Consider the following 26,217-nt stretch of genomic DNA (forward strand, 5'->3'; position numbering starts at 1 on the left):
TTACTGATGTATATTTTTAAATTTGAAGTATATGTGCATCAGTGACCATGATACACGACACAGCCAAGAAAGGACACGTGTACAAGGCAGAAGTAAACTTGAATTAGATTTCACTAGAATTAAGAAAGATGTTTATTGACTCCACCTGTAGCATGTGAAAGACCAAAATTACTAGAAATTAACAAGTGTCCACATTTTTTAATATTTCAATATGTGCAGTTTGACATATAAGACTAGAAAGGTCAAGAACACCTTAAACACGAAATACAAGAGCATCACTACTGATTGGTGTCCTCAAGAATGGATATTATTTCACTTTTGATCACTCAGGACTAACTTGGAATATTGTTTGTTTGCTACTTCTGGCCCAAAGTCATTCATTTACTTTCAAGGTCCAACTCATCATATTGGATTTTTTAATTTTCATTAGCATGGCTGTTATGGCCAGCACCATATTCATATGAGTATATTGAACACCCATCTTTGAACATAGGTGACTCAGATCTCAGATCTACTGTTGTAAAATGTGTTTGTTTTTATTGGTTTTAACAGTATTTTAACATGTTATTGGATTTAACAGTATTTTAACATGGTATTGGTTACAATACAAATCCGATGTTCTACCAACTGAGCTACCTAAAAGTTCCCTATCCCATTTGGTGAAAATCTGGAGTATATACTGGCTTATGAGTCTGACTGCAGACTGTACAGACCCTGATCTGCTGTTGCTTCATGTACCGGCAGTCTGGATCAGTACAGTTTGTTAGGAGTAATGATTAGAACAAACAATATAGACACTGATCTGCAGGTGCTTTATGCAATGGCAGATCAGGATCTTTGTTGTTTGCAGTTTGACTCAACTTATAAGTGAATATATACAGTTAGGTGAATAATGTAGACCCTGATCAGTTGATGCATTATGTAACCACATATCTGGTTTTATGAAGTTCCCATTTAAATGTGTCTTGTCAGAATTTTCCTGTTATTTCAGAGGTGGAGCAGACCGACCTTGGAATTTGGACAATTAAGTGTAAATAAGATAAATTAGGAATTGTCAGGATTAAAAATAAAGACTGCATTTGTATTAGCAGTTAAGCACAACATGTTTTATTGCTGTAAAGCAGTCTGTAATGCAGTAAAATCCAGCATGGCATGAAAGTTAATCAAAAGGTTCATGAACTATTCATGAACCAACAGTTCACAAACTGTTCTTGAACAGTTCATGAACTATTCATAAACTGAATTCATGAACAGTTCATCAAAGTTCACAAATTGGATCATCATCATGCATGAACATATTCATGAACTATGATGAACAAAGTTTCTCAATGATTCATGACTTCATGAACAGTGCCTATTAAAAAAAAATTGATTACTTGACAAAGTCACTAATACCTAATTCATCCTGAATCATAAAATAATCTTGATGTGGGGGTTTTAATACAGTATAAAATGCAACATATTATCTTAAAAACGGTATTTAATTTCAGATAAATTTTTAATATGCAACAAAGAACATGTAAACTGACAAGCGATCTTTTTTTTTTTCACTCTAGCAACACTTTTTGTATGTTTTGTAATTTTTCTTTTAAAATTTTTCAAGAGATAATTTGGGGCAGTTTTGTGCAATCAACTGTTGAAGCATATTTCATCGTCATGGGGCTGTCTTTCAACTGGGGGTTTCTCCTGACCAATCTTTTTCCCAGAGACTGACCTGTCTGATAACTCTTTTGCGAAGATGTTCAGGGCCTATAATTTAATCAAATCCTGCACATTGTCACTACTGAATGTCTCCATCTGCAACTTAAGCTGTTCCATCCAATTACTGTTTGGATCTTTGACATTGCTGCAACAGTCACAATTTAATGTCTCTTCCATCTTGGCCATAGGATCCTCCAGTTTTCAAATTTTCCTCCTTAACCTACAAACTTCATCCTCTAATAATTTTACTTTTCTGCTGTCTGGTCTGAAAGAAAAGGTAAAGTTAGTTGCAGATAATCTCTGATCAACATTGTTTTTAGCTTTTAGCACATTATCATTGTACCCCACTTTATTTACTGCAATAATTATGATCTAACTAAAAAATTATTTAATCCCTTACACACAACTTACTGAGCATTTATATTATTACAGAATTTTTTCACTAGTTTTATATTAAATGAAGCTGTCTAGCCATAGTTATAGTCACAGGAGTTGGATGTTTTAATCAATAAAATATGACAAATTTTTTGGACAACGTCGTTACACTAAATAACCTTATCTGTGTGTATATGTGTGTGTGTGTGTGTGTGTGTGTATATATATATATATTATACAGATAACGTTATTTCGTGCTTTCAAATATTTTCGCCAGTTTTGTCATGTTTGACTTAGAATTACAAGGGAACAAAGATTGTGTTATTTTACTGATTCAACAATCTAGATCCTCTCAATAGGGAATATTCAGGTTGAATTGGGGATATGTACATATTTTCAGGATTAAGAAAGGGAAATTCTCTCCCACCCACCCCTGCCCAATCTTGGAAAATCCCAAATTATAAACGAGAAAATATGGTACATGTCTACTCTGCTTTACATTCAGATTAGATATATTAGCAGTTTTGTAAAACAAAACAACTTATTGAATAAGGATCTACATGCTGAGGAAAGGTCAATGTTCTGTTCCATTAATGTATGCATGCTGGTCATACTCTCTTAAAGTAGGACATGCTCAGTCAAGTTAAAAATGCCTGGACTCCCATTTAAACAGGGACATTGATCCCTAACAGCTGTAGAGTATGTAATCAGTAAAGCCAGTAAAGAAAAACTCTTTTTATCTGATTAAAAATGTTGCTAGAGAACTTTCTATCAGATCAGAAGATTTACATTATCTGGCAAAGTATACAGTTTTTGTTGTGTTCAAATAGGTTAAAGTGTACAGATGCTTAGGTAGTAGCAAATGCTTGGCTTGTTAGCGTTTTGAAACCAGACTGTCCAGTTTTCTCATTTTGTTAGTGTTCACATGTCTCCTAATCACTGTAGGTGCGGAGGAGTCAGATAGAAGTGCTATATGCACCTCTCTCTCTCTCTCTCTCTAATGTAACCCTCCCGTCTCCTGGGGATCTAGGATGTGGTGACATACCCTCCCATCTGCTGAGGGATCTTATGTTACTATCGTTTTTTTGTTACACCAGGCATCCCTTGTCAAAACAGATATGATCCTCTTGCTGATGCATTTTCTGAATGTGGAAACTTACCAGCTAATTGTACAGATTCAAATATGACTGATAGTCAGATTTATACAGTGATTATAAAAGTAGAAAATGCAGTTGTAGAAAAACTAATTTGTTATACAGTAATGATAGTTGTAATGATGATCACTGTGAACATAGTTTTAATACTTTTAATGTCCCCTTGAGTGCCTCTAATAGCATTAATATTAATCTCATGAATTTAGGAGTTTCTAGCAAAGGTTTACACATAGGTCATTTAAATATTCAGGGTTTTCGTGGAAAGATTGATCAAGTGAAGTTACTGCTGGTTACCTCTCCAAAGAATAATATCCATTTATTTGGGCTTTCGGAAACAATGTTAACAGAAAATCAGGGTGAAAATTTCTTGTATATCAGTGGCTGCGACAAACCTTATCGAAAGGATAGGAAAACAGGTGGCGGTGGGCTCCTTGTGTATGTTAGAACCGATACTATTTGTAAAAGACGGGAAGACCTAGAAATACAGGAAATAGAATCCATTTGGCTACAGATCACTCCAGAAAAAGCTAAGCCCTATATAGTAGGTTTTGTGTACAGACCCCCATCATCACATACTGATTGGTGTGAATATTTTGAACTTCAAGTAGATAAAATTTCAAAAGAAGATAAAGAATTTTACATTCTAGGCGATATAAATAGAGACCTTCTCAACGATCAGATAAAAGTGAATTGGATGAATTTTATTGCTTCATTAGGTATGGAGCAACTAGTAAATGAACTCACCAGAGTAACATCTACCTCTAAAACACTTTTAGATCATATTTATACCAATACAAAAGAAAATGTTTTGGAAGTAATGGTTCCAAAGATTGGTATAAGTGACCACTTTGCAATTTTTCTAACACATAAAGTCAGTGGCAAATCAACAAAAAATAATATCCATAAATCCATTACTTATAGATCCTTTCAAAACTTTGATACTGTTAAATTCCTAGAAGATCTGAAACAGATTCCATGGAATACAGTCCAAATCTTTGAAAATGTTGATCATGTTTTAGATACTTGGACAGATCTGTTCATCAGTATAGTGAACAAGCATGCCCCTTTAAAAACACACAGGGTAAAGAAAGACCACCAGCCAGGCTGGATCTCCCCAGAAATTTTAGAAGCAATAAAGCAAAGAGACCAACTAAAATCAGTACGAAATCAAACTGAATATAGAGTTTGGAGGAATAAAGTTAATAAAATGATACATCAAGCCAAACAAGCGCACTATAAAAAAGTGCTTGATGAAAACCAAAATAATCCCAAAGCTATCTGGAAAGTGTTTACAGGGTTTGGTGCAGGCAAATGTAAGAGTAAAGCTGAAATTTTATCCCTCAATCATGAGGGCATTTACACTGATAATCCAGCTGACATCTCAAATATTTTTAACAACTTTTTTGTTCAAATTGCTCAAAAACTTAAAGAACCCTGAACTTCATCTGATCATCTGGAACTCAAACATTTTTGTGCTAAAAATCTACCAAACAATATAAAGTTTGAAATTCCTGAAATGAGTCCCGAATTTGTGTTGAAATATATTTAAAAAATGGATGATTGTAAAGCTACAGGACTTGATATGATTGGACCAAGGCTACTAAAGGTAGCTGCACCTGCAATTGTAGAGAGTATAGCTTTCATTTGCAATGAAAGTATTAGGTCTAATAAATTTCCACAAACATGGAAAACTGCCAAGGTTATACCATTGCATAAAGCAAGAACAAGAGATGATGTAAATAACTACAGACCCATCTCTATCCTTCCTTGTCTCTCCAAATTACTAGAACAAACATGTACATGATTCTTTTCTCAACTATTTAAACACTTATGATCTTATTCATGATAATCAGTCTGGCTTTCGCCAGAATCACTCCTGTGAAACTGCACTTGTATCTTTGATTGATAAATGGCTGAAAGCATTAGATCAAGGAGAAATGGTAGGCACTATTATGGTTGATTTTCGTAAAGCTTTTGATCTTGTAGACCATGAAATTTTGCTTGAAAAACTAAAAATCTATCAATGCAGTGAAAACTCCCTAAACTGGTTTACTTCTTACTTAACCGATAGAGTGCATAAAGTATCTTTAAATGGTCAACTTTCTGAAAGTAAAAATATTAATTGTGGAGTACCACAAGGCTCTATCCTTGGGCCTCTCTTGTTCATACTATTTATCAACAATTAACCTCTTAAGATTGGAACTTCAATTTCTTCCACTGACCTTTATGCAGATGATACTACACTGTCTGAGATTGGTAAAACCAAAACAGTACTTGAAAATAACTTACAAGATGCTCACAACAGACTTCAAGTATGGTGCAAGGAAAACAGTATGATCATAAATACAGAAAAAATGAAAGCCCTACTAGTTACAACACAACAAAAACAAGCAAGGCTAGATAGCGACAAACTCCAGGTTCTGTTTGACAATGTGAGCCTCAATATGACCTCTCAAGATAGAATTCTTGGTCTATTCGTGGATAACAATCTTACTTGGTCTATTCGCATTAAACATTTCAAAAAAGGTTAACTCTTATCTTTGGCTACTGAGGAAAATCAAAACATACATTCCTCTTCAGTATAGGGTCATCTTTTATAAAAGTTATATTCAGCCATATCTGGACTACTGTAATGTAATTTGGGGTAATACCTCTAATTCAAACATAGCAACACTTTTAAGACTCCAAAAGAGGGCTTGCCATTTAATTCTAGATCAAAGTATAGACACTTTTCAGGATGCATTGAATAATATAAAGGTTTTAACAATACATGAAAGAATATTTCTTAGAAAGGCCAAATTGATGTATAAAGTATCCAGAAAAGACAATCCTGTCTATCTAATCAATATCTTTCACCAAAGAGATGCTGATGGCACTCCAAATTTAAAGTCCATAAGAAGAAAAAATTACATTATACCAAGGCCAAAGAAGGAATTGTTTAAAAAAAGTTAAAAATATACTGGTCCACTGGTATGGAACAACATTCCCAGTGACATAAGGCAGGCTCCTAGCATTCATCTTTTCACAATCAATGTATTAAATGGATGAAATCTTTAGAAAATTGAACAGTTCTAGTACAAAAAATACCGCCTGCTTGTCTGTAATTTTACATCATTTTGATAGCTGAATTTTTCAATGCAGGATTATATTTTATGTTTTATATATGTTTATGTTTTCACTGATGCCTGTGAATGTGTTCCAGGCTTGATACTTTGAATTTTAAAATTACTTAATTATTTAGTGTCAAGCCAGACTCTTCACATCATGTTGTATATACTGTATATATTGTACATAACAGATAGAAGGCCTCAAGGTAGATTAGTTCTGTAACTAATTGAGTTACCTTCTCTAAATAAAGTCTTTATTATTATTCTTATTATTATTATTATTATTAGAGGGAATTGATGTGTTTAATACATTTGTTCAACCTCTCACTGACAAGATAAAGTGATTAGTTGAACAAGTGTGTCAACCACATCAATTCATATGCTGATTTAAAATAGTAACTGAAGCTGGTCAGAGACTGGGGGTGACTAGATCCCCTGAGTAGATGGGAGGGTATGCCTCCACATCCTTTCAGTCATCACTTTTTAGGACATGTTAAGTTATTTGTTTTATAAATATCCAAGGTAAGTGTTTTTGATGCTTCAGTATTTATCTGATGATAAGCCCATGCCCAAGGATAATCATGCAACCTTCAAGGATTTATTATTATTTGAATGAATTAAGGATGAAAAATGTTTTTAAAAAATGTATAGGCTTCTGCATACATGATACTTCTTTTAATTCCCTCACTTTCTGTTCTTTATATTAGGGAGGGAAATCACTTAAAGTTATATATAAAGTGGTTTTCATCAGTTTACAAGATTTCTAAATAAGTGTTGACAAATTTTGATGAAAATGTAATTCAGTGTTTTTTGTCAGTCATTGAGATGCATGTTTTCTTACAGGATTGTACATTAACATAAGTCTCTCTCTCTTTCTCTCTCAGAAGTTGGCAATTCCCCCAGAGAGCTTGAAAACAAAAATATTTTTGCTAGATTTATATAAAAAATAAAGATAACATTTTCTCAATTGATATCATCCATGTTACTTTTAAAAAAGCTTGATATTTGAATGAATTTTAGTGTTTGTTAATAGTGTCATATGTAGTCAGGTATATTTTTTTAAAAATTCACATGGCATGTTTCATTGTGTTATACAGACAGTGAAACAGTTAATGACTAATATAATTATAAATAACATAGTACCCCATGTTACATGCTAAATCAAATAAAAACAATAGGTCTGTCTCGTAAATTCTACTGTCTAGCCCTTGTATGTTGTAGGGCACTCTTTCATTTTATCTCATTATTTTGCCTATGTACAATGTTCTGAATGGCTAGACAAAGTGTCTTATCTCTTTTCCTGCCATATGCCGTCCTTCATTCAAAATAAATTTCAATATATACCTAGTTATAGCTAAATTTATATTTATAGGACACATTCACTTCCGTTGTAACCAATCATTAAGCAGCATTAGAGACATCCCACGGTCATGCTACAGTCACAATGTCATTTTAATAGTACTGGTGTCATTATTTCCTGTAGTCAGGCCACTTCTTTGAAGTGCATAATTTTCTTAAGTTTGCAGTGGTATTGAACAGTACCATGACTGAGCAGAATGTAAATATTGAATGGCCTGACATTGTGATTTACCAGTAAACAGTCTGGTGACAAACATTGTGATTAACCATTCAACAGTCTGCCTGACATCACAGCTCAGAAAGGAAGTACAGTCATGGGCATACAAGGTTGCTACTAATTGTGCTGTCTAGACAGCAAAATAAAACATGTTGACATTCATGTATATGTGTAATATTGACTCTGTCCTGACCCAGGGCAGACTTATTTCATATTTTAAGAAAATTGAATGACTATGCATTGAGCATATTAAATAATTTATGAATGAGAATTGTAGTGAAAAAGGACCCATTGTAACAGAATCGTTGTACTCACTCCTTTTCCAAGTGTAGCTAACCAGAGCACATTTCTGCTGTAGTAGATGAGATGGTGATTCTGTGTGAAACATGTGTGACTTAAAGACAGGGCAGGGGTATAACTAGAGGATTAAATTGGTGGTGCCATTTTCCCTCGGGCTGTAGCAGTGAATAGACCTCTAAATTGATAGACACCTGAATAGCCTGCTGTACAGGTACAACATCCACCTCGTTTTTGGAATCCAATAAGTTTGAACATCTATGGTATTTTCTTCAGCAACGTAACCTTTGACTTGGTGCCACCGTGTCAAAAGAGCAGTTTTGGAACTACATACAAATAATGATGAAAATGACCTCAAGTGCTCTATTTGTTTTCAACTTCTGGTAAGCTGTCTTATTTGTCTGAGTTTTATTGTCTGTAACACCCCCCTTACTGTCTATCTTTTTATTTTGCATGTCTTTCATCTGTCCTGATCACTCTGTACAAGTTCTTGCTAGAAACATTATCTGATGAAAAGGCCAAAGTATTTCATAATTTCTTGGATGGAATTTTTATACAAAAGGCCCATTGATCAGGCTGGCTAGTTTCACTGTTATCTTACATTTGCATAGCTGAATTCATGTCAGTCCAAATGTAGCTGTTGTTATTAATACCCCCTAAAAGGATAGAGATAATAAAAGATGCTGTGACTTGATAAGTCATCTGTGACTAAAAACAAAATTGCCCAATTATTCTGTTGTGCTTTCAGAAATCTGTCACTCGTTTCTTTTCACTTGACTCTTTAACATTATTTCATGTCCCTATTTTGACATTTTTTTATGTAGAGTTTTGATACAGTACACTGATAAACAGTTTCTTCAGTGCCACCATTTGCTTAGTAGAGCCCGGATGTGTGAGTAACCTTTCCAGGCTCTGTATAAAATGCCAGTAAACAAGAAGTTAACTTGTGATCTTGCAGTTAGTTCTGAATGAAAACAAACAACTTATGATGTATGAAAGTAATTTTTTAATTCGGTTTTAAATACTAGTAAGAAAATATATTTAGACACAAATTAGTCTTTAAAAAAAAGCTTATGAAATAAAATTTGTTTTTTACTGAAAAAGGCTGTGATGTGTGTTTCCTGTTTCACTAATTTTAAAATTAGGTTAGGCGTTTTTTTATAGTTTTTTTAAGATTATCTATAAATCAAATAATATTTCCAGCACTTCAAAGTACTGGACAAAACCAGCTCAGTTATAGTCTGACTATACCAACCCGTTTGTTGTTGGGAAAGTCCGTTAAGCATGAAAGGGGCATGGGATGCCAGTATTAGTGCCATTCTGGTCACAGTCAGGTTAGAAATTATAAATCGGTGATTCAATTGACTTAGTTCTGGGCACTTTTTTAATCGTTTTCGTTACTGAAATCGGTAGTGGGGTAGAAATGGGATTGTATAGGCAGATTATAGATACACAAATCAATTTCGGCAATGTGATTTTATTAAAAGCAAATTTTATACCATTGGGGAAAAAGTTGAGGGTCAGCAATGAGAAGCAGGGACATTCTGCCAACTGGAAACACATTTGTTTTTTTTTTAAAATTATTTGCCTAATTAAATATAACTTGACTTCCTACAGTTAAAGCTTAACAGTACATGTTAATGCTATGTTTTTACTTGCAGTTCAAGAACAACAACACTTGCATAACTCTACAGTGTACGCATCGCACTTTGAAACTTTATCTGTGTATTGGTGATAATTATTTTTTGGTAATCAAGGTATTTTAAGTATTCCACATGAATTACTTATATAAATGTTGTCTTTCACATTCAGAATTGACAGAATTTAAAAATGTTTGTTGATGCTAAATATATTTTACAGTCTGAAATAGAAAAGTAGATAAAATAGGTTTATTTCCATGTGGTGACTATTGTAAACAGTGCAGCATATATTTGTTTTGTTTGAATTTGTTTATATACTGTATATTTGTTATGGTTTGTCTGTGGTAATGTCAGGTGAGTGCATTCATTAACACTACTACCATATGTACTCGCTTATAAGATGAGTCCAACTGCAAACTGCACACACCCAGATCTGCTGTCACATAATGAGCCATGTCACCAACCTTTGAAGTTTGGTTGGAGTAATCTGTAGAAGCAACAGGATAGAACCTGGTCTGCAGGCACGTTATGCTACAGCAGATCTGGATCTTTGTTGTTTACAGCTTGACTTATAAGTGAGTATGGTATATCATGCATAGGATATGATTAATGTCAGATATCTTTGTGCAGTTTTAGTTTTAAAAGAATTCCAGCCTATAGTCAGTAATCCCAACAAATGTTTTAGGCATGTTTAAAATATGCCATGATCTTGCTTAAAAAAACTTTTAAGACCTAATTCGAGCTATATTTGTTTCTAGAGGTAATTCAACCCGTAATTGTTACAAGATGTAATTTTACCCTTAGTTGCTGACAAGTCCTACCACTCAAACATTATATACTATTCAGCACTCAGTGTGTAGCACATCCTTGTATCAAAATTAATTTCTACCTTCTACACTTTAACAAAAGAAATATTAAGTAACATTAAAAACTTGACAGCCTACCTGTATAAAGATGAATATATAAACTCCTTATTGTTATTGCACTGATGGTTGGATTGCTCAACCCTACATATGCAGCTGAGAACCAACTGTGGTAATTTCAGTAACAATTTATTCCCAAATCATCTTTCCAGCAATAGGTGTTGTACAGGTCAGCATACTGAACCAGTTGAACACTTTTCTATTAGAATGAGGTAAAGGGTTTGCATATGCCTCAGTGCCATTTTCATAACTCACAATCACTGTACTTGTGATGATAATAAAGATAAACTGTATGTTGTGTCTTTGTTAATGAAAAATTATTTATCAGACACATTTACTGAAACATAATGTAAGTGGTGCATTCATACATGATGTTCTCATATGAACTGTGCCCTCTTAAAAATGATAAATGCAGTTTTGAAAATGTGAGATATGAAAATCTAATAATCACAGGATGTCACTCTAATATCTTTTTGAGATTTTAATACTGAAAGGCAGAGCTGTAGATAAGCAGCATATTTGCATATTTAATGCAAAAAATGCATAATCAAATGCTTAAATGTGTTCCAATTTTGCAAAACTGTTTAAGTCTTAGTCAGATAGCCCTAAATTTTTGGTGTATTTCTCTTGTCATACATTCTGTCTCTGTTGTATTTTTTAACAGTCAGTCAGAGCTTTGTTGGAAGAACAGTTTTACAGTAATTAGTATACGGTGCAAGTTGACTAACAAATCATTGTCTTTCTTTGAAGTAAGGTATTCTGGAAATTGCATGTATTTATATGGGTATATCTATACCAATGGTAATACATTCTGTTTAAGATTAGTATTTCCACTAGAATTGAACGAGAGGAAATTTATCATATTTGCTGGCATTTGATAAGGAAATTGTGTCTTAGAGGTTAGAATTTGCAGTCAGAAACTGGGAAGTGCCTTGTTCCTGCTTGCAGTTTCAGACCTTTGTGTGGGATTTCTTTTTTCAATACTTGTTCCAGTTAAGATTGCACTCTACAGTTTAGTACCTTGCATAGGGTTTAATTTGTGAAGAAAAATAATTTCCTTGTTGTTTCTCACTGGTTATCATGGCTGTTTAAAAAAGACTTGCAATTTTATCTTAGATATTGTTAAAAGAACTTTTGATTCCCTTTATTTTGGTGCATGAATGTTGGGTGTAATTTTTTGGGATATACAGCTTGGTCTTACTTAAGATGTGCACCTATTTTTAAAAAAATGCTGTTTGCTTGTTCATTTTCACTTCTTGGATTTCAAAGGTAAATTGTAAAAGAAATGAGCTGATTACTTTTTATATATTTTGTAATTCATTCATAAGACATTCAGAATCTGGTATTGCCTGAACTGGCAAAATATGTTTTTACTAATTTAGTTACTGCTAAAGTTAGTGTACTTTGGACTAGCTGATTTTTCGAGCTCATGGGAGCACCCATTTTGGTCAGCTGTGTACTTAGATTATGCAATATTTCCACAATTACAGGATGTAATGAAATTTCAGCCACAGTATATGAAATTAGCACAGATGTATGCCAACATTCTCACCACTGTGCATGGTACAGATGCAAACTTCTTCATCACCTGTCACACTCTGTCAGAAGTACCCAGTATCTGCAGAGTGACACCATATAAGTGATGGATTCTGTTAATCTTTTAGTAAAAAAACAATCCATATAGATTCCTTATCCTCAAAGCCACATTGTCTTTTGCAGTCAGGGCCAAAAGCCTGAGGTATCATTGCCATGTTATCACTGTAGCAATTGTATCAGTGACTTGAAACAAATCACTGTCCTACTTTGCCCTTATTAAACAAATAGTGTAGCTCTCACATGACATTGAAGATAAAGGTTATGTATCACCAGTTCATGCCTTCAGTAATTTGCCGAATCAGTATAAAATGATTGATTATCAGTTGTCTACATCTCATATGATCCATTGTCTAAGTCAAATGTGAACACAGTTAAAAAGAAGATCAAATAACCCTTCTTTAAAACTTTTATTGCAAATTACTTCATTAATTAAAAAGATATTGAAACCTTTAATTATTTTTTTTATGTATTTTCATTTGAAATCAGTATTATATCATAGTCAATTATTCTGAGTTGATAAGTGTATGGTTTGACATTATATGTGTTACAGTTTCTACATAAACCAGTACTCCAGTGTAGAATGAATGGTGGAAGAAAATCGACAGGCTTCAAAACCTCTTGCTGCTCATATGCAATATTCACCCAACCTTTGCTCTGTGCTGCACCATTTTCATTTGGAAGCTAATGACCACCAGGAAGTGCTAAAATATTGAAACTGGCTGTTTTAACTGAAGTATCAGCCAAGAAGATAACATGCTAATCAGATACATGTATTTATAGGGCTAAATGACAAGCATGCAAGCACATACATGTATGTATAGGGCTAAATGACAAGCATGCAAACACATCATGATAAGAATTAGCAATACACTGACTGCAAGAAATGAATGGTGGTCGACAACTGTGGAGGACAACAGCGCCAGGTGTTCAAAATTGAATAAACTGAGGAAAAACCAGTTCTTGATGGGAGATAACAATTAATATTTTTGACTTTGATGTTTCTGCATAGAAAAATCCCAGCAAATAATGGAAAAATGTTGTGGAAATCAGTAATCTGTAACATGATGAAATTGTTAACCAAATTAAACATTTAAAGATAAGCAATTTACAGGAAGATTAATATTTGTAGTTTGTAGAATAATAATAAAATCAAATTGGTTCCCATGAAGACAGATATATTCCTATTTCTTGAATTTTTAACTCTTCCAAAACATCGTAAAATATTCTATATTTATAATATAGCAATCATCTAAACTGCAAATTCATCATAGTTTATAATGAAAAATTGATCAAGCCTGTATGTGTAAGTTTAGTATTAACTCTTATAAACATTATGAATAAAGCATGACAGGTTAGGGATACATATAGATTAGTGACTAAGGGGTACTAGTAAAATACAGAAGTCATTTGTACTGCATCACAAAAAGAATTGATGACATTACTAACTGATTTTTGGACAAAATGATAGTGTTTTCTTCCACAGGATTCATGAGAAATCCTGATATTACTTATTAAAAACAAAAAGTATTGGGGAAATTCTTAAAGATTGACAAGTGGAGGATGATTTAAAAATTCCTCCCACTGTCTCTTTTTGTTGTTCTTTTTTTTTAATTGTACCTGCAATATTTATACAGAGGATATCTCCATTGTTTGAGTAGATAATATAGTAGTAGATAATATAGTATTACTTCATGAGTGAAGTGGAAACACTGAGCGGCAAAACCACAAGTGACAGTACAAAATGTGTCCACTTCACTTGTGAAATGTTTCAGTATATTTATTTAAAAAACAGATTTTCTTTCTACTATGTAGAAACTGCCCTTGTTTGGATTTTCTCTATTCTGCACTAATGCAATTAAAAGTTGCTGTACTTCATTGATAAATATAAGTTCCTCAATTTTCTAATAATTTTGGGTCAGCATTCGTTTTACAAATTAGCTTGTACATACTTTAGATCATGTATTTTGTCAAAACAAATTACTCTATTTATATGAAAATGAAGAGATTCTAAATTTTGTTAACACATTTTACACAGATTGAAACCATTCGGGTGGGATCATGTTGAAACATCACAGTTGTTGTACCTGAGAGATTCTAAAGCAAGACATCGTTAAACAATACATTTTAAAGATTGCGTATTTACTTGTAAGGATTTTTGTTCTTTATGTTGTTTATTTCGATATTCAGACTTGAATTTTTGTGTGTCCTTGGCAAATCTAGTTTGGTAACAGGTGCTATATCCAATTCAGTTTTGCAAGCTGCACTAATCAACACTAGATTTGTCCATCATTTTCTAGCACGATTGTGATGCAAGTTCATGCTCCTACTTAAAAAGGTTTATTACTGTATTTAATCAGAAGGTTTTTTTCCCTCAAAATTGCGTACCATTTGCAATAGATTATTATAGTAACAGTTATACAGTACTGTATGGGTGACATAAAGCAACAGTCACTGACAGTTTCCATGATTCCAGAGGAAAATTACTGGTATAAAGGTAATGCTTGAAGTCTTAGACAATTCTTTATGGTACCTCTTGATTGCATAAAAGGTACACTAGAGGGTTAACCATTGACATGTTTAAAGATCCATACATCCTGTTGTGGAGAGGGACGAAGAGAAGTAGAAGACAAAAAAATGAAATAGAGCTAAATATGGAAATACAGTTTTAAGTAAGATGCATATGCATATATATATATATATATATATATATATATATATATATATATATATATATATATATATATATATATATCCTACATTGGTATAAAGTGATATCACTAATCTCTTTCTCTCTCTCTCTCTCTCTCTCTCTCTCTCTCTCTCTCTATATATATATATATATATATATATATATATATATATATATTCAGCCAGCTGACTGAGAAGGCTGTGACCATATAATTACTCCGAGTTCAAGGACAGGTAAACCTAGGCACCAACCTTGTTTCTATCAAATATTTTATTGTCACTTGCAGCCATGAGGTCCACATTTGGCTCCTATATTAGATCAGGCACTCAACATAAGAGAAAAATATTGCATTCATTTGTGTCAGTCAAAAATAGCCTTGGTATCTTTACAGCCTTTACTTCATAATGGATGTGATCTATAGCATCCTTTGTATATAACATTCCTTCCAGAGGTACATCTATGAATTAAGTAGCTATGACACTGTGATTTTCTGTTTTTATATCTTGAAAATGATGCTTATAAATATAAATTAACTTTTTGGGGCACATACAAGGTTCTTGAATTAGTGACAGTTTTCATTCTGGGCGCTGTTCATGAGTGAAAACCAAGCAACTAGTTTAGCTTGTTATATTGATTTAATATCAGTATATGAAAATCACACCCAGTCTTCAGAATTCACTTGAATGTCATTTGCATAAATTACAATAGAATGTCCTGTTTTGTGCTGGTCATATATTGGTAAATACATTTAGGGTTGAAAAGTAAATTTATATACTTGGATATATTTCCTGTGTTATTTTATATGTCAAATTAAATGGAAGAAATCTTAACTACTTAGTTATATATACCCTACACCAATATTTTGTTTTGCTGAATCATCAACTGTGCTATCAGATTAACAAAACGATAAAGTGTTGTCCATCATGTATTTAGGTTTTGATGTGTTTAGTTAGATTCATACATCTGATATGATCCCCACACACTGACAGATCATCTAAAGGTAGCTGTATATTTGTCTCTTTCATGCTGTTTTATATTAAGATGAACTCAGTATGGTATTATCTACGTCAAAGAAATTATTATATGGGGGCCTCCAGACTATGAATGTCATTTGTGTTTAACTGAAAGTCACCTGCAGAAGGTTTGATAACACTCTTATATTTGATATCAGTTGTGCTACCCCATAATGGCTTAATATCCACATATTTTTCATAGAAAAAGTGGGTAAAGTATTGGGTTTGTGTTGCTCATTAGTGCATGCATTCATAATGCTGTGTAACTCCTCCAAATATACTATTCGAGATAAGGACTTCAGACATGGGGATCTGGTTGGGGTAGGGTGATCAATAAATACACACAATGGTTCTGGAATCTGTACCTGTCCCCAGGTTGCAGAGCTTTACAGTGTTGGACTATCGGTTACTTTCATTTGGAGTCTTTACAGAAGTGAGGGACCAGTCAGATACATCACCTCAAGAGGACTTGAGTTTTCACTTCCAGTGTGTGTGTGTGTGTCTGTGTGTGTGTGATTTGGATTTTTAACAGAGATTTTTTTTAAATGGCAGTCATATCACGATGATGCCTGCAGTGTGACAGTCTATAGTGATGTCCCATCCAGTCCTAACTCTAACCTCTTTATACTGAGTAACAAGTGAAGCAGGTGTCTGTACCATTTTTATAAGTCTTTGGTATCACTCTGCTGGAGTTTGAACCAGCGACCTCCTGCATCCAAGGCAGATGCTCTAACCACTAGACCAACACAGCAGTTTCACTTGCAATGCAAACGAATGCATTAAATGCACCAATGGAGTGCCCTATGTCATAGAGAGTGCCCTAAAAAGAAACTTTAAAGCAGTGTCTTAAATAGACAGGCAACCAGTACCTTACCCTGACAAGTGGTCCTGGAACAATGTTGTTTCGCCTGGTATTCCTTGTAATTTATAAGCATGACATTAAAAAATTAATTACATTATGATGGAAATTTTAGCAGTTTTCAGAGTGGATAGCTGTGTTCATGAAGGATAATATAAAGTAGTTGTTGTTCAACACCAAATCAGAGGCTATTCCAAAGGGGCTGTGAAGATTTTATTTGGTTTCTTAACCCACCCCACCCCATCTCACCCCCATTTTTATGTTAAGAAGTACTCTTACAAGTGAAACCAGAAGAAATAAAATTCAAGTCATTTTAAGCAAAACAGACCACATAGTTTTTTTTTAATCGGAACTCCTGTTGAAATATCCAAATTCTACATTCCCCATTATGTCCATTGGGTAATTGATAAACACTCTGAGTGATTACCTTTGATCTATGCATAGTAAGAATCTCAAGAATGCCAGTTTCATTGCTATTAATTACACTATACTTTGAATTTAGCTTGGGCACAGTTAAATAATTAGGGGTAAGGGGGCTTTAAAGGGAATACAAATTAGGTCATTTTAGAATCCCTCATTGATCAGAAGAAGTAAATTGACTAACACCAGTTCAGGTCATTCTTACCTGTACTTTACTGACAGCATCATAGTCATGCGGGGCCCCGAGTGGCCGAGTGGTCTAAAGCGCTCTTCGTTACGGATCACTGCCATCTCACCTCTGTCTGTGGCGGTTCGAGTCTAAGATTCAGCCAATGTGGGTATGTGAGAAAGCTTGCCAGTAGCTTCTCGTGGGTCGGTGGTTCTTTCCTGGGTTTCCCAGGTTCTTCCTCCACCATTAATACTGGCCGCCATGTATAGCCAATCAAGTGCTGAAAAATGGCGTTAAACCCCACAACAACAACAACAACAATCATAGTCATGCCATTGTCATGAGACAGTGAGAGTCAGCTAAATAAAAGATTAATACACCTGTGACTTGTAACATTGTGTGCACTGACTCCCAGAATGAGCTTTTTAATACCTTGATATTGCTCTCCTGAATGTTAGCCTCTTCAGACTTTCTGTGGACTGATAAGCAGTTTATTAAAACTCTTAGCAAGAATACAATAAATTGGGTAGTTTACCCTCTGGTTGGAATTAGTAGCATTTTTTTTTTAATTTCAAGGTATATTTTGTGAGCACTGCAAAAAGTTAACTTACATTACCAGATTGAGCCTCCATCATCAAGACATTGATCTTGCCATTTTGAATGGGTCCAGTTGCTTAGTAACCAAAGTTTATTCAGGGTGAGTTTGATCACATGAGTGTTAAAGTTAGTCAAGCCTTACAGTAATCAAGTACTATCCTTTCAAACATACATACCGCATCTAGGGCATATTATTTGTGTTATCATACAACATGGACTGAGCTTATGACATAAGCTGACAACTTTTAATGAAATTTTAAAAGTTAAATTGTTTTGCATAATTTAAATGCATTGTAAAATTTCTTGATAAATTTTTAGTCAGCGTGTCTGTGTCTGTGTAGACTACACAAAGGTGCTGCTTTTCTGAAGCTGTGTTTAAAGGAGACTAGAAATCAAAATTTTCCTTTTACGTATGTAATTCTCTACAGATTTTAATTCGACTGCAATATTTATAAATTAAATATCGTAAGCGGGTAGTGATTATATTGCGTGGAAGATACCACGATTCCGTAAATTGCCGAGTTTTTCCGAGTTTTGATGAGACGACAGATCACGTGGTACCGTAACGCTATACTAGCCAGTCCTCGAATACAAACATAAACATTGGCGAGCGAGGCAGACAGGAGACCACATTTGGGTTGCACATTCAAAGTTGAATCTGCAATCTGATATAATAGTTTATGTACTGTACTGGTAAGTGCTAAAAGAAATTTGTTAGGCACAGGCCCCGGGCTGGTGACTTAAATAAATTAAAGTCCTGAATGAAATTCCACAAGCCCGGACAGTTCATACCTGTCAACTCTCAAGCCGGGAGAAAAACCTCCCGACTTTGGGGGTATTTCCTCTTCTACCTCCCGATCTCGAAATATCTCTCAATTTTGCGCAGCGAAGTCCCGATTATTACATTATGTCTGTCAATTTTCATTTGTCAGAAGAAAAAAACCCAACCCCAAAGCATTTTTAAATATAACGTATGCAATCCACAGTCTAAACTGCCACACTGCAGACATCGTAGCAATATGACTGAAAAATTGTTAAAGCTACGTTAAAAATTCAAATCACATGCACACACGTCTAAACCGGCACTGGACGATATAATTAATATCATACAACAGTTTTTTTTTCTTTCTTTATTTCTTCTTCAGTAAATAGAACGTGAAGATTAAACATTATTCAAGTAAATTTCAGAATTTTTAAACAACTACAACAGTACTATAGTATTAAAAAAAATTAAAAGAATAAAGTTGTCACCAATTAGCTTAAATGAATGATCACTTTGAAATTTTCTCTGCAAACAAAATCGCATCTCCATTTTTGCCAAAGAAACTCGGCCAGTTAACACCTGACATTCCTCTACCGTATATGAAAAGTTTAATTATCATGATTAAATTACAAGGAATAAAACAAAATATACCATGCAGTATATGTGGCCCTAAAGAACTAATTCTGAATAAATATTTTATTCAGCAAACAGTGTTACATGCATTAAGACTTAAACCTAAGGAAATAAGGTGGGGCATAAAACGTGTGAAAAACAGTTGCTACAAGTACGATAACTTGTGACTGCAGATTTGAACTGTTAAAATTAAGTCCATGGCATCGTAAGTAACAACAAAATAGGCATCGTTTATTTGGTAATCAGTTGCTGGTGCTTACGCATACTCACACTGTCGAACATGGTTTCCTTGAAGTAAGTATGAAGGGCAGTCTATTTCACAAGATCAATCCAAGGATAAAGATTATGTTCATTAGTCACACCGGCTTTATCGTTTGCGTACTTAAATCAAAACTTTAGCTATTTTGCAATTTAGCCAGAACTGACCAGAATATGCAAAAGGGGCTTGTCATGGAGGAATAATAAGGCGTATCTCAGGGAGAAAAGGCACGTCAAATGGGCGGTCGCACATTGGGGCAAGGGGTGGGGGGGTCAATACCCCCCCGTTCTATTAGACAGTTAATGTGAAACTTTGACCTCTTTTTTTTTTAATCGCTGCTTTTTAAACTGCCCAAGGAATAGTTTTATATCAGTCCCAATTATTGCAGATTACCGTTTATGCATACTACATGTATACAATGCATTTTTTTTTAATTGTTTAATTTTTATAAGATTACTGAAAATCGTGTTTTCTCGAAACACGACAGGTTTAGAATCTTATTTTTAGAAAAGTTTCCATTTGATTAAAATCAAATCTAAATTTCACCTAGGACAGTGGTGATTTGATTTAGATTGTGCCGTGTTAAGGCATGTATGTCAACATCTTGAAAATACATTTACTCATTTCACCAGCGCAATCAAAGTTTCCTCAGGCAAACAATTTTTGTTTCGACAAGCCTGACGGGCACCTCACTTTGAATACAGGATGGGCCGGAACTAAAACCAGAAGGGGCCCAGGGTGTCGGGCTATCAGATTTGTTTTTAGCACTGCTGTTATTAGATAAAAGATGTGTGGATTGATTGTTGCATTTTGTGGTCACTTACTCGTCTTTCTGCCTGTTTTCGTAACTCACACATTTAACACTTTTCCCAGGATTTAAAATGTCCAAAGGTATGTCTGGAACAGCGCCAACTTTTAGTCTAGGCCTAGCATTTGCGTATCTTTGAGCTGCTATTTTTTCATGATCCCTCTCGTAACATTCCTTTAGAAATGTAACGAGCACATAGTGCTGTATGGTGTTGCTTTGAATTCGACTCGTTTGTAATAATGTACCCATTCTTTCATTATGCCTTTATCTTTCGGAAAAGATTTTTTTTTTTATGTCAACAGGCTTTTCTTAATGTTCTATTACACCCATAAGCAACGCAAAACGGTATTGTCTTTTACTCTGGCAACTCCCACTTGGGCTGCTGGAGTCGCTACTATGACGTCACGTCCCGAAAGTAACCGAATAGGCGCGGAAATTTTGCATACGAGGTCACGGAAATTCAGCTCCTAGAAGATAGGCCAATATTTAAATATTGGCATTACGGTCGCAGATGATACTTCAGAATAAGGTTTTCTGCTATAGTACTTTTATTATTATTCTATATTTCCATTGGTTTCTGGTCTCCTTTAATGTGTGACATTTCAAGTAGGACAATGGAGTATAATCAAATCCTGCATAAGCTTGTCTTTACCTTGGGCTAGCAGAGCTAGTTATCCATATTCTTGCACAGACACAAATTACATTGTTGTTTTTTTGTTGTTTTAGGGTTTAACGCCATTTTTCAGCACAAGACAGGCTATACATGGCGGCCAGTATTAATGGTGGAGGAAGAATCCGGGAAACCCCCGGAAAGAACCACCGACCCACGAGAAGCTACCGGCAAGCTTTCTCACATATCCACATTGGCCGAGCCCGAGACTCGAACCTACGCAGACAGCGGTGAGATGGCAGTGATCCGTGACGGAGAGCGCTTTAGACCACTCGGCCACTCGGGGCCCCCCAAATTACATTGTTGCAACTTCACTATTCCACACCAAGTTTTTATGTAGTCTACAGTAGACCTGAAATTTTCAATGTTTTTAGGAATATTTTAAAAGAAAACAATAGCAAAATTGTTGATTTGAAAGAGTATAATATGCCTATGAATACTTGTGATCAGTTTGGTTGAGGAAATAGGTACATGTAATTAAAGTGTTTTTAAACTAGTGTACACATCAGATATCCTTCTCTTGACACACATCCCTATATCATAAAGTATTATCAACTACTCAAACCAATCAGCTGAGATCAGCTGTTATTTAGTCAGGCTCTGACTGGGGATGGGTTGTTTCTTTATAACAGCTCCATGACACTGGCAAACAGGGGACAACAACTAATAGGAAATGATACACTTGGAATTTCACTAATTTTATTTCTTGCTTCAGCTGCCCAGCACCACATGCAGAGAAATTTTAAAATAGTATCATTTATTGATTTTATTTCTGGTTGGTGAAGTTTGACAACAGGAACCACATTTTATTATACTTTATTATACTTCATGAGGATTTTAACCTGCTATGATCAACATGACAACTGGAATGTTGTTTATATTTAACTTCTGGTAGGTATAAAAGACAAGTTCATATATATATATATATATATATATATATATATATATATATATATATATATATATATATATATAAGTTAGAATGAAAGAACAATTTATGAAAGAGAATAAAAATATTGCTGATCTAAGGCTTTGACAAAGCAGATCACCATCATGGCTTATTTGCTTATGTTATATATTTGGTTGCTTTTGTCATATGACATCATAAACAGAGCTTATTTTTTTCTCCTCTGACTCCCTAAAGGAAACTCAGTGGTTTAATTACTTAAAAATCTACATGATATACAATTTTGGAAATGGTTTATGTAGAATGTAATTTTACAGTACTTCATAAGCTTGGAATTGTCAGTTATTAAGTTTTGTAAATGAGCAGTATTAGGCTCACTTGGGCCTCTTTTCTTTTGCATATTAACTCATTTTAGTGTATTATATTCAACCCAAAAAAATACAATTAGATAAACTTTGAAAACCTTTTATAACCTCAGCTATTTAATGGCATTACCATAAGGCAAGTAAGCTTGTGTCTGATGTCCATCAAGATCCCAAATACGTTAAATCATGACTGAGATGCATGCATGAGGTATCTTGCATGTTAGAAATCATTTTGTCTGATCTGAAATTGTCTGTTGCTAGTTTGAATTGAAAGCTCTGTTGTACCTTGTATATTGCACAAGTTATTCAACCTAGTTGAACTTTGCTTGTGGAACAAATTGCTATTATGGGCTGCATGTTTTTGTAGAAATGTCATGATCTAGTTGGATGATTATTGAGTACTTTGAGTAAACCACTGATCATGGATGGTCATTCTTTTACCTTTGCATGTGAGAATACTAGAGATCCAACTCAAGATCTTAAAGATGCATAGCAAATGTTTACCACTTAACAAGACCTGTACATACTTCATCAGACATCAAATATACTTCAGTTTTGAATTGTTACATGCCAATGTGGCTGAAATGGTGCACGGTGAAGTGATGTCTGATGAAACCCGGCAAAAAAAACAAACGATATATTATCAAGAGGTTAGTTAAAACTGATGACATTGAAATTTCAACGCACATTTTCTGTGGGGAAGTTTTTCAGAAAATTTGTTAATGTGATCCCGCTTTTATCTTTATGTTGTTCTTTGGACCCCAAGCATCATGTTGTAACGGGTTTTACCAGTATCTCTCAAAGGTCTACTGTGATTGAGGGATTTAGATGTATGCAGTGAGTCTGTGATGTTCAAAAATCTTTATTTCAAGCACGTAAAAGATTCAGCATTTGCTAAAGTGGCAAGTTGATCCCTACCAATACTTACAAACTGACTGTGTCACTTTACCTGTTTCAGTGATGTAGTGCTCAGCCTCTTAACTGTAAAAATATCATTTTTAAAAAAGTTAAAACTACTGTTTTTGACGAGTGATTATCCTTTAGGTGGTTTTTTTTATGCGATGCCTACATGTATACATTAGGAAAAAATGTTCTTTTTGAAAGAATGTGGTTTCTGTAAAACAAATTGGCCTATACCTGGTGTTTAAAGCTTATGTTTTTACCTTCATTCTATATTTTATTTACCTTTGAAGATTTTAAAGTCTTTATCTTTTTTTAATTTTTCATCCTTTATCAGTACATGTACATGTATATGTTTGTTTTTATTTGGTTTATCTTAAGTACTTTTGCAATTTTTTGTCTCGTGGCAATTTTTGAAGCAAACTTTCAATTGGCACTGTGTGTATAGGCCTGAGTGGCCGAGTGGTCTAAAGTGCTCTCCGTTACGGATCACTGCCATCTCACCTCTGTCTGTGTAGGTTCGAGTCTTGGATTCAGCCAATGTGGATATGTGAGAAAGCTTGCCAGTAGCTTCTCGAGGGTCGGTGGTTCTTTCCGGGGTTTTCCCGGGTTCTTCCTCCACCATTAATACTGGCATCCATGTATAGCCTATCGTGTGCTGATAAATGGCATTAAACCCTACAACAACAACAACAACAACATATAGCCAGATTTTTGTTGACCTGACCTTAAACCCTATATATCTTAAATAGTTACTTAATGTGGAATGAGATTAGAAATCATAAAGCTGGTTTATGTCTAACTCTTTATTTTTCATAGCACAGTGTTCTCAGAAGTAGAGAAGAGAAACAGATCACCATCTGTTTGGGTCAAGTTACATTTTTAGAACTTTATTTTGAATTGGCAGCACATGGCCATTTTTGAACTTTGTTGCTGTTACACACACACACACACACACACACACACACACACTCTTACTGTTTGGGTCAAGGTCAGGTCCTGATTTCATAACATTTTTACTTTTGAGTAAAAACTCCAATTTTTGCATACTGATTTCTTTTGTATAAATTACAAAAGGATACATGTTTTGAAGTAAATTGTCTCTTTTGGGATTAACATTTAAATATGGACTTTAAAGCTGAGGTTCTTAATACTGTAATTGTACAGAGGGACAAAATAGCAAGTCAATTATCAATACATAGTAAAATTGAAGAAGTGTCATGAAAGCTAGGCTTGATCTTGAAGAATCTCAGTGGTGCATTGTGTGTTCCTCTGCTGCACTTTCCATGCTTTGAACATTATTTCCTATTGGCTGGGGAAGTTCATTTTCATGCTGACAAGGAAATATACAGATACATATAGCCCATCGTATTAAATCTGATATTTACTGTAACAACCTTAGGTAAAGAAAGTGAAAACTTTAGACAAACTGATATGTGGCCAAATGAACTTCATCATGTTTTGGAGGCCAGCATGTATGAAAGGACATCTTTTGAAAATCAGCTGCTGCTTAAAATTGTACTTTTACTGGGATCTTAAAACTCTCTGTAAATACTTAGCAAGCAGATGACCTTAGGGATAACTGGTATTTGTCAGGAGTGTCTGGTTAAGTGATGTTTTCCCTTTTCAAGTCATCCTTGGAAAGAAAACAGACAGACTGTGTCAGCAGGATGCACCATGACTCATGCTGTTTTTATCAAGGTTGTGCAAGAAGCAATCAAACCAACAAAATAAGACACTATGTACTTAAAAGAGTGATGTTATCAATAAACCAAGCACAATTTACCCGTGTTACGTTAATGTGTTTTTTTTTTTCTTTTCACATCGTTTATCATGGTTGGGAATTAAAATGAAAAGGTGCATGATGCTTCATATCCTAAAATTAATTAAATGTTTAACTTTGTCAATATTAGTAAGCCTACTGGTGCATGTACGTGATTTTTGTCATCCATACATAGTTTTAGCCAATACATGAATTGTTTTATGTTTATATTACGGTTTTGTCATTCCGTCCCTTGCTTATTGCCTCAAACTTTTCTTATACAAGATAGTACCTGCACATTTTTATGCTTTTTTTCCCTCATGTCAGTTGTACTTTTTGCAGAAGTTTGTACAACTTGTATAAAATTCCTTTGTTCAATCACAATTTTGATAGGGTTGTACATTTTTCATCAACGAATTTGACGTTGGCAGCTTTTTAATTGTTTTAAAGATTATGACCCTATCACCATCAAGTTAGCATTGTTCCGTAATGGGATGTTGTTTTTGTTGTGTTGTTTGCACTGATTCTTAGATGCACCGGATTATAATTTCCTAGTAAATATCTTATTTTCATATATTTGTGATTTCTTTTTATTCACAGGAAGGGAAGAAGGAAGGATAAGGACTCCCCCACACCCCCAGTACAGGAAGAATGTAGAGAGTATATGGATGAACAGTGCTTATGCCAAAAAATTGTTGATGCAGATTTTTACAAACTTGTTTCATTGCCACCATGTTTAGATCATAATGAGTGGTTAGCAACACATAGTAAGTGATGTTTGTATGTATTTTTATGATATGAATTATGTTAGACTTGTTTTCATGAAATGTTCTAATTTGAATACTTTCTTAAATATAGGTAAAATCCATTATAACGCAATTTGTTAATGAAATTCTGCTTATAACGCGATGGCAGTGTGGCTCCCATTTTTTAATTTAAGGTGACCTCTGTTTGTAACATCCTAAATACATACTCTAAGAAAAGCTGATTATTCGTATCTCTAGCAGATTTTTAATCCCGGCACTGCGTTTATT

At 34.3% G+C, this 26,217-nt stretch overlaps 1 protein-coding gene and 1 long non-coding RNA gene across 6 annotated transcripts in view; one reads left to right on the forward strand and one right to left on the reverse strand.

The window, feature by feature from the left end:
* Window positions 1-26,217, forward strand: part of LOC149784828 (MOB kinase activator 2-like) — a 135,395-nt gene that overhangs the window by 69,344 nt on the left and 39,834 nt on the right. For 3 of the 5 annotated variants that reach the window (XM_089978390.1, XM_089978387.1, XM_089978389.1), the window contains exon 2: window positions 25,784-25,950. In XM_089978390.1, coding sequence (XP_089834516.1) covers window positions 25,784-25,950 — 167 coding nt within the window. Of the gene's footprint in view, window positions 1-8,046; window positions 8,594-21,878; window positions 22,141-25,783; window positions 25,951-26,217 lie in introns of those variants that run through there. The other 2 variants (XM_089978385.1, XM_089978386.1) reach the window with 2 other exon arrangements.
* On the reverse strand, window positions 1,480-7,988 carry LOC149784832 (uncharacterized). Its single transcript, XR_016425315.1, has 2 exons — window positions 7,929-7,988; window positions 1,480-1,966 (listed from the first exon to the last, which is right to left on the reverse strand). It is a non-coding gene; the product is annotated as an uncharacterized LOC149784832 (long non-coding RNA).

This window comes from Sinohyriopsis cumingii, chromosome 13 (genome assembly GCF_028554795.1).
Source record: "Sinohyriopsis cumingii isolate HCF-2022 chromosome 13, ASM2855479v2, whole genome shotgun sequence".
Taxonomy (NCBI): domain Eukaryota; kingdom Metazoa; phylum Mollusca; class Bivalvia; order Unionida; family Unionidae; genus Sinohyriopsis; species Sinohyriopsis cumingii.